This window comes from Canis aureus, chromosome 19 (assembly GCF_053574225.1).
Source record: "Canis aureus isolate CA01 chromosome 19, VMU_Caureus_v.1.0, whole genome shotgun sequence".
Lineage (NCBI taxonomy): Eukaryota > Metazoa > Chordata > Mammalia > Carnivora > Canidae > Canis > Canis aureus.
Genome location: NC_135629.1, coordinates 59,052,587 through 59,066,288, shown reverse-complemented (window position 1 = coordinate 59,066,288; position 13,702 = coordinate 59,052,587). Strand labels below are relative to the sequence as shown.

At 66.4% G+C, this 13,702-nt stretch overlaps 1 protein-coding gene across 1 annotated transcript; it reads right to left on the bottom strand.

Annotated features, from left to right (window-relative positions):
* Window positions 1-2,480: 2,480 nt before the first annotated feature.
* On the bottom strand, window positions 2,481-13,514 carry MED16 (mediator complex subunit 16). Its single transcript, XM_077860777.1, has 15 exons — window positions 13,404-13,514; window positions 12,701-12,880; window positions 11,625-11,732; window positions 11,133-11,302; window positions 10,338-10,769; window positions 9,742-9,847; window positions 7,992-8,147; window positions 7,650-7,861; window positions 6,615-6,821; window positions 6,204-6,414; window positions 5,761-5,894; window positions 5,220-5,412; window positions 4,671-4,887; window positions 3,497-3,580; window positions 2,481-3,008 (listed from the first exon to the last, which is right to left on the bottom strand). The coding sequence occupies exons 2-15, from the start codon at window positions 12,831-12,833 to the stop codon at window positions 2,882-2,884; spliced, it is 2,490 nt and encodes an 829-aa protein (XP_077716903.1). The 5' UTR covers window positions 12,834-12,880; window positions 13,404-13,514; the 3' UTR covers window positions 2,481-2,881.
* Between the last annotated feature and the right edge of the window lie 188 nt (window positions 13,515-13,702).

Here is a 13,702-nt window from a genome sequence, read left to right as displayed (position 1 = left end):
GCCCCGCCCGCTGAGCACGCGCCGCCGGCCGCGGGGCGGGGACCCGAGGGCGCAGGTCCCCGCTTGGCCGCACGGGGGCGCCCCGAGTCTTCCACCCGAGATGGAGGGGCTGGGTGGGGGTCCACGCGGAGGTGCCGCCTCCGCCCAGCGATGTCCGGCCTCCTCCGTCGGGTCTTCCCCACCGTGTGCGGGGCCCTGCTCCGGACTGAGCACCCTCTGAAGTCAAGCTGTTCTTGTGACCCACGGCCCACGTGGGGAAACTGAGGCTCGGGTCCGAGGGAGCCCCCGGGCAGAGCCTGCATTTGGCCCCAGAGCCACGGCACCCGCGCAGGTTCATGGCCGTCTCCAGGTGCTGCGAGGTTGCAGGAGGGACGCTGATGGACGTCCTAGAGCACCCCCCACCCCGCACTGACGGGGCGTCCTGGGTCTCAGTTTACCCTTCTGGGCAACGGCAGGGAGGTCAGAGGGCAGAACCCAGGCCCTGAGGCCCTGTGCTTTCTCCCACCGGGTGAGGGGCCACGGAGACCTGGTACCTGCTCGGCCCCACGCGTCAAGCCTGGTCCAACTTGTTGAGAAAGAGACTGAGGGTCTGAGAGGCGACGTCCTGGGCCCCACGGGGGCTGGCGAGCTGGGGTGGGCACCTGCAGCCGAGGGTTACAGCGTTCGCCTCGGAGCCACATGCTCGTGGGCACATAAGCACTTGCTGAGCACCTGCCGCATGCTGGGCCCCAGGCTGGGATCTGATAGTGGCCTGGTCACTGTCCCAGGACGCGGGGAGCGGCTCCGCCTTCCCTGATTTAAGAAGTTGTGCGTATTGACGTACGAGGGGACGGGAAGCAGAATCGCTGGCCCTTCGACCCCGGACACTCGCTCGTTCAGGATTTCCTGATTGAAATGATGGCGCCAGCGAGTGGGTGTGAATGATCCAGGTTTGGGGGTGTGGGTGGGGCTGCCACACTCAGCACACACAGCAGGTCAATGGCAATTTCAGAAAAACACCTTTTGTAGGACGACAGCGCACGTGGTATTTGGGACCATCTTGTGCTAAAACACTATTTGCTCATGTGAACTTCCAACTCCACTGGTCCCAGGGGCTGGGGGATGCTGGTGACGGGATGCTGGGGGCCCAGCCCAGGCACCTGGGGGGGGCCAGGGGAGAGTGAGCTGTGGGTCTGCCCCCCAGGAAAGGGGCAGGATTTGGGGGCAGGAGGGCCTGGGGGGAGATGCGCTTATGTCGGGGCTTCTGCAACCTCGAGGGAACTCAGAAGCCTGCTCACCCTGCGGGACCCTTCCAGCAACTTCTCTAGATGGGTCTCAGGTGCGAGTGTCATCAGCCCACAGGGGAGAGCGGGACAACCCTGGACAAGGGCAGGGATGACCCAGGTGCCCAGGACGCCAGGGGTCACACCTTCCCGCCGCTCTTGCTGGGGGACAGTGCTGTAGGGACCAGGGCAGTGGCTGGGATGTGGGCCTTCATGTCCAGGGGTGGGGGGAGCACCGCCTCTGCACAGCATTGCACGCAGGCCCGAGGGAGGACCCGCACCCCACCCCTTGATGGGAGTCGTGTCTGTGCCCACAGAGTGCAGAACGGCCCTCTGTTGTAAAACAAGTAACCAGCCTAACCGCCTTGACCGAGGCCGTAAATCAAGTAGGACCGCTGACAGGACAGGGCCGGGGAGGGGCGCGGGAGTGAGGGGCGGGGGCAGCCGGGCCTCGGGCAGCACCTCACCCACCACAGCGGCAGGGGCCGGCACCACCTGGGGGAGGGCCCGCAGAGCTCGCTCCGGGAGAGGCCTCTTCCGCGCTCCTCACGACTGCCCAGGAACCTGCCCCCGCGCAGACGGAGGGAGGCCGACGACCGACACATCTTCCCGCTCCAGCTCACGGGCAGCTCAGCCCATTGGCAGTGACCGCTCGCCCCGTAGGCCTCGGCCAGGGGAGGCTGCCCTCGCCGTCCCCGAGTCACTAAAGGGGCAGCAGGCAGTGGGGACAAGCAGGGTGGGCGGCAGGAGCCCACTCACCGTCAAGGGCCTGCTCATCCCCCTACACACCTGCTCAGACAGCCGCGCACCCCCGGAGCTCCCACCAGCCCCGGAAGCCGCACACGCACGGGTGTCCACCCCGCCTGCCCACCTGAGCCTCCCAGCAGGAGCCAATTAGCGCTCAGCAGGGCGGCCGCGCTGCCTGGAGGCCCGGGGAGCAGGACACAGCAGGACATAATTGGGGAAAAGTGTTTGTGGGCAGAAGGCGGGACCCCCAGGGGGACCAGGCCTGAGCTTCCAGAAACCAGAGGCCAGAGCAGCCCGTGGGGTGTGTGTGTGTGGGGTCGAGGTGGAGACAAGCAAACAAGCCTCCCCACGCCGAGCCCGCGGCTCCCTGCAGGGCCCTGTGACTGGCACGCAGTAGGCGCTCCATTAATGCAGACAGAGCGAGACAGTGACGCACGGGAGCCCAAAGCTGTAGCACCAACAGGACACCTGTGACCCGGAAGCACGTTTATTGGCCCTGTTGAAGCCAAAACCACCCGGTGTGCTGGCAAAACAGGTCAGGGGACGGAAGCAGCGCCCCCAGAGACTGGGCTATCTGGCTCCTGGGAGCCTGGACCTGGGACACCCAGCAGGGCCACTGGGGGCCCAGGGGCCGGTCAGGGCAGCAGGTGCGCTGTGGTCCTGCCCGAGGCCGTGAGCCACAGGCCTGTCTGGGTCACCACCTGGCACAGGGGACGGGAGCCGCCGTCAGGCTCCGAAGCAGAGACAGCAGAGCCCGCTGGGGCACGGGCACCCTGAGGCTGCAGGCCGTGTCCTCCCTGCCCGTGCAGTGACGGGCACAGGCTTCAGCAGACGTGGCCCAGAGTGTGGAATGTTGTCACCGTGAGGCTCAGTCAAGGGTAGCTGAGGGGCACCCGCCGCCAGAGACCCCCACACACGCAGTTCTTGATCCACCTCTGTTCCCACTGCTTGACGGCCGTCGTCTTATTGGGCGACCTGAGCATGGTGACGCAGCCGCACCTGCAGGCAGAGCCAGGCGGGCGAGGCCTTGGGTGGGGGTCTCCTTCCACCTGCCACTGGGCCTCTGCACCTGCGTCCCCCCCAGTGCCGTTCCCTGCGCCACCCCCAGCCCTGAGGGAGCTGCTCCACGTGCCTGCACCGCAGCTCAGGCATGGCTCCCTCACCCGGAGAGGCTAGGGTCTGAGTCCTGGCCGGGCTGCTCCCTAGCATGGGGACCCTGGGAGCCGCGAGACCTGCATCCAGGGTTGTCTGGCAACAACCGGGGTTGTATTTGCAGAGGGCCTGGGCTGCATTTCTATACTTGCTGGGCTCCTGGGAGCTCCCCTGGGGCAGGTGTAGGCCCCGTGGTCACCTGTGCCCAGGCACCTGCTCAGCACTGAAGCCCGAGGCAGCCTTGGCGCCCACATGGGAGGTGCTCCCATGACCCCGGCTCGTGGGGGACACACCTAGCCCCGAGGCAGTGTCTGGGTGTGGTGGGCAGCACTCACCTGGTGCAGGTCTTGCACTCTTCTGTGGGGTAGGCGCCCAGGTGCAGCCTCCGTAGGTGGTCGATCTTGGGCTGGCCTGGCGCCCTGGCGGATGAGAGAGCGGGAGCAGCTCAGAGGTCCACGCACACACACAGACCTACCTCTGACGTGCGGGCCCTCTGCCTGCGGACACACTGGCCCCAGAAGGCTCTAGAAGCCTCAGCACAGCGGGGGGGGTGGGGTGGGGAATGGTGGGGAGGGGCCTGGGGGCTGGGCGGCATGTAAGATATCGGATATGTTAAACCGTTTCCAGAACAATGAGTTTAAAACCTCCCTGTGATCAGCAACCCCCCCTTTTTTTTTTTTTTTAAGATTTCATTCATTTATTCATGAAACGCAGAGACAGAAAGAGGCAGAAACAGACGGAGGAAGAAGCAAGCTCCCTGCAGGAAACCTGATGTGGGACTCAATCCCAGGACCCTGGGGTCACACCCTGGGCCGAGGGAGACGCTTATCTGCTGAGCCACCCGGGGGTCCCATCAGCCCCTCCTGTGTTCAGGTTTTTCCTGAAACTCAAACGCAAACCCGGTCCTCCCTCCGCGAGACGAGAAGGAAGATGCAGAGGGTTGGGTGCTCAAAGCCTTTCACCCAGAGGGGCCACAGGGCCCCACCCTCCTTCCTTTGGCTCGCTGCTGCCTTCTGACATTTCCACCCAAAGACACAGACCGCGTGGGGAGTTCATGCACGACGGTCCACCCGGTGGCCTGAAATGAGGAGGTGCCTCGTCTGACGGTCGGGACACCTGTCCTGCCTAAAGAGCGGGGATAAAACCCTGCCCGTGCGTCACTGGGCAGCACGGGCCGAGTCCACACCATCCAACAGCAGCTACCCGTGACCGGCTCTGGAGGCCGCCCCTCGGCTGTGGGAACAGCCCGCCTGGGGTAATGGTTTGTCCACCGGGGGCCACGCAGTACATGCTAGAGCCCTGAGGGGGGGCTGGAGGCAAGTGTGTCACGCAGGAGTGACGGACCAGAGGAACGGTGACATCACACAGATGACCCAAGGCAGGGATGGAGACAGGTGGGAGCAGAGGAGTGACCGGCTGAGCAAGGGTCTCGAGGCCGTGTCAGGGTACAGGTCAGAGGGCAGCAGCTGCCCGGTGCACAGGGGCCACGGGGCAGAGGCGGGCACACACCTGATGAGGCCGTCCAGCTGCAGGGTGCTGGCGCTGGTGGGCAGAGTGGGCGCCTTGCCGAAGTGCAGGCGCAGGGGCTGCTTGGGCTGCAGGCGGCTGACCAGCCCGTCGCTGACGGGGAGCCAGTCCAGGCTGGGAATGAGCAGCTGGCTGGGCAGCAGGCAGCACTCGTCCACAAGCGCTTCGTCCGGCTCGCTCGTGGGGCCCTCGTCACGGCCTGCGGGGAGGGGACCATGGGGGAGCTGCGTGCCGCGGCCCTGCCCAGAGCACTGCCCGCCTGGAGGCACCAGTGGGTGCCTGGGTTATGTCCTGGGTCAGGAGCGCACAGCGAGAGCCGGGACCCCTCCTGGCCTCAGGGATGCAGGGACGAGAGAACAGCCTACCAGAAACATGCGGCCCAGTGACACCAGGCCAGCAAACAGGTGCTGACCTTCATGAGCATCTGTGCTGGGCGCTGGCGGCCAGGACAGTCTGACGGGGTGGGGGACGGGAGCTGTCAGCCAGGACTTGTATTTTGGTGGGGGGATGAGCTGAGGAGTGCAGTCTTACAGCAGATCCAGAGCTTGGTCAGCAGGCGGAAGAGCAGGGACATGCTATCCTGGGTGTCCGAGGTGGCCGTGTACACGGGCAGGCAGCTGGGCTTCAGCAGACCCCAGATGCGGATGACCACCATCAGCTCGCGCAGCATGCCCAGCGAGGTGCCGTCCCGCAGGAAGCTGTGTCCCGGCCGCAGCGGGGAGCCCTGTGGGGAGAGGAGCTCGGGCTGGACCCCTCAGAGCGTGCAGGAGTCAGACCAGGGCAGCCCTGGGCCCGGGCATTCCGGAACAATCAGCAGGTCCAGCACCCGGCCACCACGTGGTTACCGCCGGCAGCTAATGTGTGTGCAAGGACAAAGTGGGGCTTGGCGGGGATGTGGGGACCATGGCTACAGCTGCCGTGGATTTGAACCTGAGGTGGGAGATGCACTCGGCGGCCTTCGTGGCCTGGGACTGGGGCAGGTGTGCGGCAGGGAGCGGGGGGCAGCGGCCAGCAGGGGGGGGGGGGTGGCGGCGCCGGGGGTGGGGGGCCTGGACGCAGCTGGGGGCCGCACCTGGTTGGGCAGGCTGGCCAATAAGTAGAGCACGAAGTCCCCCACCCACTGCAGCAGCTGCTGCAGCGCCTGGAGCGTGTTCATGTCCAGGACAAACTCCTCCGTCTTCAGGTTGATCATGACCTTGTCGATGTCTGCAGGATGCGGGCAGTCAGCCACACCCACCGGGCCTCGCGGTGTCCCGTGCCCACGGGGACGCCTGGTCCCATCTCCAGCCCCGTAGCCCTGGCGGCGAGCCAGGCCTGGGCCTTAGAGGGATCCCCCACCACGCTGGGCCCCCGTGGGGACAGCACATCCCTCTGGGGTCAGCCCCGTGGACGCTGGGACACCTCTGCCCACCTGTGATGACCAGGCCCACCCCGCGCCTGGCGCCCGGTGGACACTGAGGGGCGTCAAGCATCCCCGGGGCACAGGCTGCTCTCTGCGGGCAGGCCAGGACCCACCGGCGTCAGTGATCTTGGTGCAGACCTCCGTCAGCCGGTCGCCGGGGCTCTTGTCAGGTGTGTTGAGGAAGTGAGGGCGCAGGAGTGACTTGAGCGTGGAGCTGACAGCCACGAGGAAGAGCTTGGCGTGATAGTCGCACACGCGGGCCACCGTGCAGGGCGACAGCTTGCACAGGGAGGCCTTCATGGCCAGGATCCGGGTGGACAGGACCTGGGGGGGCGGCGGGTGGTGGGAACGGGCAGGGGCACCCCACGGGGCCCGGGAAGCAGCTCCCCAGAGCAGGATGGAGGCGACTGCGCAGGGCAAGTGGGGCCCACTCTTCCCACGGGCCCTAATCTCCCACAGAAAAGGCTGGAGACGGAGAGCTGACGGGGAGGGAGAGCGGCCTGCGCGCCCCGCGAGTGTGCTACCTGCTGCAGGGCCGCGTTCTGGCGCGTGTACTCCTCGTGCAGCTTCTCCACCAGGCTCTGCACCATGCCGGGCTGCACGTGCAACAGCGTGTCCCACCAGTCGTAGCCGGTCACCATGCAGTACTCCAGCAGGAAGAGCAGGTGCCGCAGGGCCAGGCTCACGTCCAGCGTGTGGCCCATGGACGGCGAGATGCGGAGCATGCTCAGCTGCCGGGAGAGGGAGGTGCCCGGTGAGGCCAGAGCCAGCGGCGTCCTCGCACAGGGAGGGGAGTGCTGGACGGACCTGCAGCCCACCCCGCACCCAGTGACCCCAGGCTCCCAGCTCCCTCCGGGCCTCGGGTCCAGCCCGTGGGGGCAGGTGGCAGCCCCAGAGGTGCTGAGGCGGAGGCTGGCACAGGGAAGCCGCGGGTGCTCCGTCTCTGCCACAGCAGAGCTTCCCCAAACAGCTGGGGGCTTCGCTACCTCTGCGGGCGTTCCCGGGCACTGGGCCTGTTGTCAGGCTAAGCGGCAGGTCCCCCGAGGGCCACGGGGTCCCCGCAAACACAGCCCCTGCTCTGCAGGAGCACGGCTCCTACCGCGAGGAGAGGCCTGTGGGCTGGCCGGCCTCATGGACACTAGGACACCATGGGGACACGCCCAGGACGGGGCAGACGGGACCCAGAGGCAGGTACGGGTCTCGAAAAAAAGCGACTCAGAGCCGAGTTGGTCCAGAGTCCGTGTGGGAGGCGGGGGCCGGGCCGCACGGGGATGAGGGGGGGAGCGTGCCCAGCTCGCCGGTCGGCAGGGCCCAGGCCAGGGTCCGGCGGCAGCAAGGTCACGCACCGCGCACCCGCAGAAGGCTCACGTGCGGCACCTGTTCAATTCTAGCAAGTGGACGTGGTGGAGAGCCCCCGTCCTCACGGCTCCTGCGTACTGAGCACCTGCTACGTGCACATGACAGGCCAGAGCCGTCCTGCGTGACCCCGGGGGGCAGAGGTGAGGAGCCTCGGGCCGCAAGCAGCAGGGCCTGCCCAGGCAGGTGGCTTCTGAGCTTACCTTCCCGTGGTTGTCGATGCCGACCAGGGCCAGAGAGGTCCAGGAGAGCTGCATGGCCTTGAAGTGGACGGCGGGGCCGGCGGTCCGTGGGCGCTTGATGGCCGGCTCGTCCGCGGAGCGTGGGGCTGCTGAGCTGTAGAAGACAGCCATGCTCTGCAGCGACAGCCGGTGCACGATGTGGACGCTGCCGTCGTGAAAGGCCAGGGCCAGCCCTGCGGGCGGGATGCGTGCGGCTCAGGCGTGCGGAGGGCCGGGGGCGCCGGCAGCAGCTCGGGTGCCTGCCCAGCCCTGACGGCAGGGAGGGGCTGCCCGGGGGAGAGGGGGCGTCCCGGGCGGCCGTACCGAGGCCGGGGTAGAACTGGGTGTCGCTGGCCACCTTCAGGTCAGTGTTGGTGAGCGAGATGGGCAGCTTAGGCAGTGCCACGGCAGACACGCGGTCCAGATCGTTGGTGGCGGACAGGATCCGCCACTTCAGAATCATGGGCTGTTTGTCGCCAACTGAAAACGGGGGGCAGACAGGAAACAGAGCAGGATGAGACCCCAGTGGGGTGCACCCCTGCCCGGGGGGCGAGGCTGCCATGCCCCCACTGGACCCGGGGCCCCGACGAGGGCGGCACCCCCAGACCCTGCCAGCCTGGTAAGGCTGGGGCCACACGTGGATGCCTGGCACCTCATGTGGTCCTCATGGCGAGGACCCCCTCCAACTGCTGGAGTGGTTTCCATGAACCCAGGCGTGGCCAGTGGCTGTGGGCAAATGTGACATGAGCAGACTCACGGTGCACACGCGCTGGGACGCGCCCGGGCAAGCCCACGGACACTTGCGTGGTGGGGGGCGACGAGGCACCCGGCAGCTGACAGCAGGCAGGCCAGCCGCCCGGCAGTGAGGCAGCCCCTCCCAGGACAGCCTGGAGCTGCGGTTCCGAGCCAGAGTCGGGCAGGCTTGTCGCTCGGGGACAGCTGACCACCACAGCTCCCCGACCCCTCCACCTCGAGAGCTGGGCCCTGACGGCATGTCACCACTATAACCCTCTGCCAGCCCAGGGAGGGAGTCCCGGCAAGCGCTGTCCCCCAGGGGAAACTGAGGTCAGAGAGCACCGAGATGCCTCAGGCCACAGAGCGTGACTCTGTCCCACCTGGAGACTAGAGCTTAACGGTAACCACAGCGATGTCCAGGGAGCACAGGTGGGCCAGGCTGCCCAGAGCCACTTGCACCTCCATGTGGCACCAATGCTATGTGGCCAGGCTGGCCCTGGGGCCGGGTGCCCTGTGTGCTGGGGGCGGGGGCTGCACCCCGTGGCCCTGCCCACCACAGCAGTCACACACCGCCACCAAGCTCGCGGAGGAGGGGGCTCTGTGGGAGGGGAGCCGGGAACCTCTTCACGCTCATTAGTTGCCCCGCACCGCAGGGGACAGGAGCCGCGGGGCCTCGACAGCTTCCTCGGCGGTCGCCCCCTCCTGCACGGCCCACTAGGCCCATCGGCACAGAGCCGGGCTCCCACCCACGGGAGGCTTCATCCGCTCTCAGCTCTGGGGTTGGGGGCGTCCAGGGGCTTCATGAGCGGTCAGGCTGGGCCAGTACGTCCCGGGGGCCATGGGGGGGTCGGTATCTGGAGCGGGGGGTTTCACACGGATGCGGGACAGGGGAGGGGGAGGCGAGCCCGTGCATGAGCTGCAGACACGCTCAGTCGGGCCCTGACCATAAACCAGAGTTTGCGGAGAACTCTCTGGTTTTTAGGGTTGAGCACCCCCTGCAGCCAGGGGGCCGCGTGTACCCCCAGCCCTGCTGTGATGCCGGTTTGTGCCCCGCCCCCGCCGGGCTGAGCCGCACTGGCTCCTGGCCTCTGCCCCAAGACCTCTGCACTGCTGTTCTCTCAAGCAGCCACATGCTCCCCCAGGAGGGTCAGGGTGAGGCAGGCCACTCTCCTGTGGGACGGCGGGCAGCACTCGCGTCTCTGAGCCTCAGGACCACAGGCTCTCCGGGACAGGACAAGCGGCCGCAGAGCACATACGAGGAGGGGGACCGACATTGTGCAGCTACTCGGGGCAGCTCCTGCTCTGGAAGCCCAGCGCCCCCGGGAACGGGGAGACTCACCCACGGGTGAGATCTGCTGGAACACGTTGTTCACAGGCAGCCCCTCCTTCCGCAAGGACCAGCACTCCACGATGCTGCTTGTCTGGCTGGACGCACACAGGAGCACCTGGGGTGCAGGGGACGGCGGAGCTGGAATGGAGACGTCACCCGCGGATCGCAGTGGAAGCCAAGGAAACTACCAGGGCTCCATGAAGTTGGGGGCCTTACTGACACGTGGTTATGCTGGAGTCCTGGGTGACCACCAAAAATGACCCCAAAGATGTCCCTAAGTCCCGGGACCCCGTAGGCCTTGGGGCCCAGCATCTTCACCAGGTCCCCCCGAAAGGGAGGAGGGGGGGGAAGCCCCAGAGATGGGCGGACCCCGCACTGCTGGTGGTGAGGACGGAGGAGGGGGTGCAGGCTGGGAAGGGGGCACCCCTGGAAGGTGGAGGGCAGGAGGGGGTCTCCCTGGGGCCTCGGGGAAGACGAGGGGTGACCGGCCCCGTCCACGCCTGGGTTTTAGCATCATGAGGCCTGCATCAGACTCCTGACCCAACTCAAGATGACAAGCGTGTGGAGCTGCTGCAGCCGGGGGAGCGCCCCCCAGTAGGGCGCACCTGCTCCGACATGTCGCGGGCCAGGAACTTGAGGTGGGTGATGGCGGGGAACTTGTCCTTGCGGTTGAGGTCCGTGGTGCAGCGCATGAAGAGCGACGGGAGGATCTCGGTGTCGATGCGGCACTTCTCGCTGACCACGCTCACGCACACCTTGTAGAACTGCACGGGGGAGGCGCTGCTGCCGTCCGCGGTGGCCACCACGATGTTGCCGCCACCCGTGAAGGCGATGTCAGCCAGGGCCACACGGCCGCGCAGCCGGCACAGACTCTCCGTTGATGTTAGCACCTGCCCGCTGGGCTTGAGCAGGGACACGGTGACCAGGCCGCTGACGGTCACGGCGATCCAGCCCTCCATAGGCTTGCCGCCAAACAGCGTGAGGGATGGTGAGAATTTGACGCGGGAAAATTTCTCACCAAAGCTGGAGGCCCCTGACTGTGGGGGGGGAGGGAGCAAGGGGTCCGTTTGCTGCCAAAGCCCCTCCAGCTGAGAGCACCACCTGCCCCGCCTCAGGGGTCTGCCCTTTGTGACCTGACAACCCCCCCCCCACCCCGAGGTACAGAAAGAGTCACTGTGGGACATTATGAAACCACAGTGCGCGGAGCTCTGAGAACCACCGTCGTCGCACGGCGGCTCACCGAGGACACGGGTGCTCACAGCTTGACTGCAAGCAGGAGTTCGGCCCAGGACTAGAAAACCAAAGGATGCAGGTGGAGGGAGAGGAGGCGGCAGAGAGCAGGTGGACAGGCAGGTGAACGCGTCACTGACTGCACCCGCTTGCTCAGCCGGGACACCCACCTTTTCCACGTGCAGCGCCAACTTCACGCCATTGTGCAGCCAGGACAGGGCCACGATGGGGTCACCCTCCACCAGGCTGCCCACGTGGCTTTCCCAGCTGTTGGCCAGGTGGTCCGCCATGCTCCAGCACTTGATCTGCCCGTCAGCATCAGCCGACAGGAGCCGGGAGCCTGTTGGGGGCAAACCTGCGTTGCAAACCCTCCCCGTGGGCAGGGGCAGCTACTGGTAGCACGTCCGGGGCCCGGGAGAAGCAGCCTGGTGGCAGCACAGCAGGGGAGTGGCACGAGGTGCGTTCCCGAAACAAGTGTGTGCACTGGATGCGAAGAGCAGCGGCCACAGAGCCACAGGCTGAGGCTTCAAGTCCCAGAAGTGGACTCGGGGGATGTGACCAGGAAGACAGAGCATGTTGTGACCCTGAGATTCAGGGTCAAGGAAGAGCATCACTGTCTCCCTCAGCCACGCAGGACGACCTGTCCCCAGGCCCCTCCTCACCTGACTGGTCCCACTCGAGGCAGGTGATAGCCTCGCTGTGCTCTGAGTTGACGGAGTGCACATCCCAGGGGTGTTCCGTGTCCAGGATGTGGATCATGCGGGTGAGGTCTGCGGAGGACAGCGCAGTCAGCACGGCAACCATAACCACCCTGGAGCTTCTGAGGACCCCAGGAGGGCTCAGAGAGGATTCCAGCGAACGATCTACCCTACGGGGACGACAGGGAGCTGCGCTACCGCTAACCACGTAGAGAGCCCTGCTGCCAACAAGGAACAGCCTTTGTGTTCCTGGGTTCCCTCTGGGGACCACAGCAGGCCTGTGACCTTGCCACTAGTGTGACCGTGTTTTTAAAAGAAACACAGAGAGGCGTGTGGTTGGTTCAGCTGGCTGAGCGTCAGCCTTCGGCTCGGATCATGATCCTGGGGTCCAGGGATGGAGCCCCACATCGAGCTCCCTGCTCAGCGAGGAACCTGTCTCTCTCCCCCCACACCCCCTTCTCTCTCTCGCTACCCACCTTGAATAAATAAACAAAAATCTTAAAAAAAAAAAAAATCAGAAAACAAGAAAATGCCCCCAAATGCTAACAACAGGCATCTCTCCACGGCTCTTTTTCCTTATTCTAAATTCCTCTGCTTTCCTAGTTTCCTCCAACAGATACGTGCTACTTAAACAACACACAGAAAACAGGGCCCCACGAAGCAACTTCAAAGCTTCTTCTTTCTTTTCTTTTTTTTTTAAACTTTAAAGCTTCTAAAAGCAAGATGCAAACGTACAGTCTGGGAAACTGGGGCTCAGGGCTCTCAGCCCTAGTGGACCACACACCCCAGGCCCTATTCCAACCGGAAGGGGTGATTCCGGGGTCCCACCTACTCCAGCCCCAACGCCAGGTGCAGGAGCGGTGCACCTGCCCTTTGCACGCCTGTGAGGTTAGGGTCCTCACCACCCGTCGGTTATGGATGACAAAACCCTGAGAGGGCCACATGGGTGAGGCGCAGCTCCCAGGCACGCCTGGAGACCCAGAGTCCCCCCAGCGCGGACGCTGGGGCAGGGGGGCTGGGCAGGGGGCAAGGAGGCACACCCTGGTCGTCGTTCCGCAGGTCAGTGGTGAAGGCGATGAGGTTGCGGCAGGACCAGGCACAGGCCAGGGGCACTGACGGGCAGTGGGTACTCTTGGGCCACCTCTCCCACTCGCACACGTAGGCCAGATCCATCGCGTGCCCGCAGGCCACAGGTCCCACGGCGAGGGCGGCCGGCTCTCCTGCGGGAGGGCGGGCTGGGTCACCGCGTGGTCCCCGCTGCCTGCAGGGCGCCGAGATGAACCAATCCCCGCCCCTGGGGCTCGTGGGAGGCCTCAGCGGGGGCAACACCGGCGTGCGGCTGGCAAAGGGCAGGCGCGCAGCTGCCTGGGGAGGGGCCGCCGCAGGTGGAGGGGCACAGGGGCCCACGCGGCCGGAGAGATGAGCGAGGGGGGCGGGGCGGGCGGCGGGGCCCGGAGGCCTCCACCCCAGGGGGGTCCCCAGTGGGGCGCAGGGCGGTACCCGGGCCCCTCCTGCAGCGGAGCCACAGGCGCCGAGCTCCCCGGCGGCCCCCCGCGCCAGAGGCGGGCCACGTCCTGACCCCGGGCCCGGGGCGCTACATGTCCGCTCAGCCCCGCCGTGTCCCCCGCCGCCCGAGGCCCCGCGCCTCCGAGCCCCGACGCGGACGCCATGCCCCGCCCCCGCCGGCCCCCAGGCGCCCCGCAACCCCGAGGGCGTCCCCCCGAGCCCCAGCCCCGCGCTCACCGGGCAGGCGGCCGCGGCCCACACCCGCCCTAGCTCCGCGGCCCCGGCGCCGCCATCTTCCCCGCGACCAACGAGTCGCCCGCGCAGCGCGACCGCGCCCCAGAGACTCCTGGGAAGGCGGCGACCACCGCGCCCCGCCCCACTTCCGACTCATTTGCATACGACTCTTCATGGCGTCCCGGCAGCCACCTGAGTTCTAGTTGGTAGCACAGCGAGCACTTTCCCAACTTCAGCGAAGGATCCAATCTGGCTGCCCTACCTGCTTTGGGAATATGGAAGAAGAGAGAGGTCGCTGACCC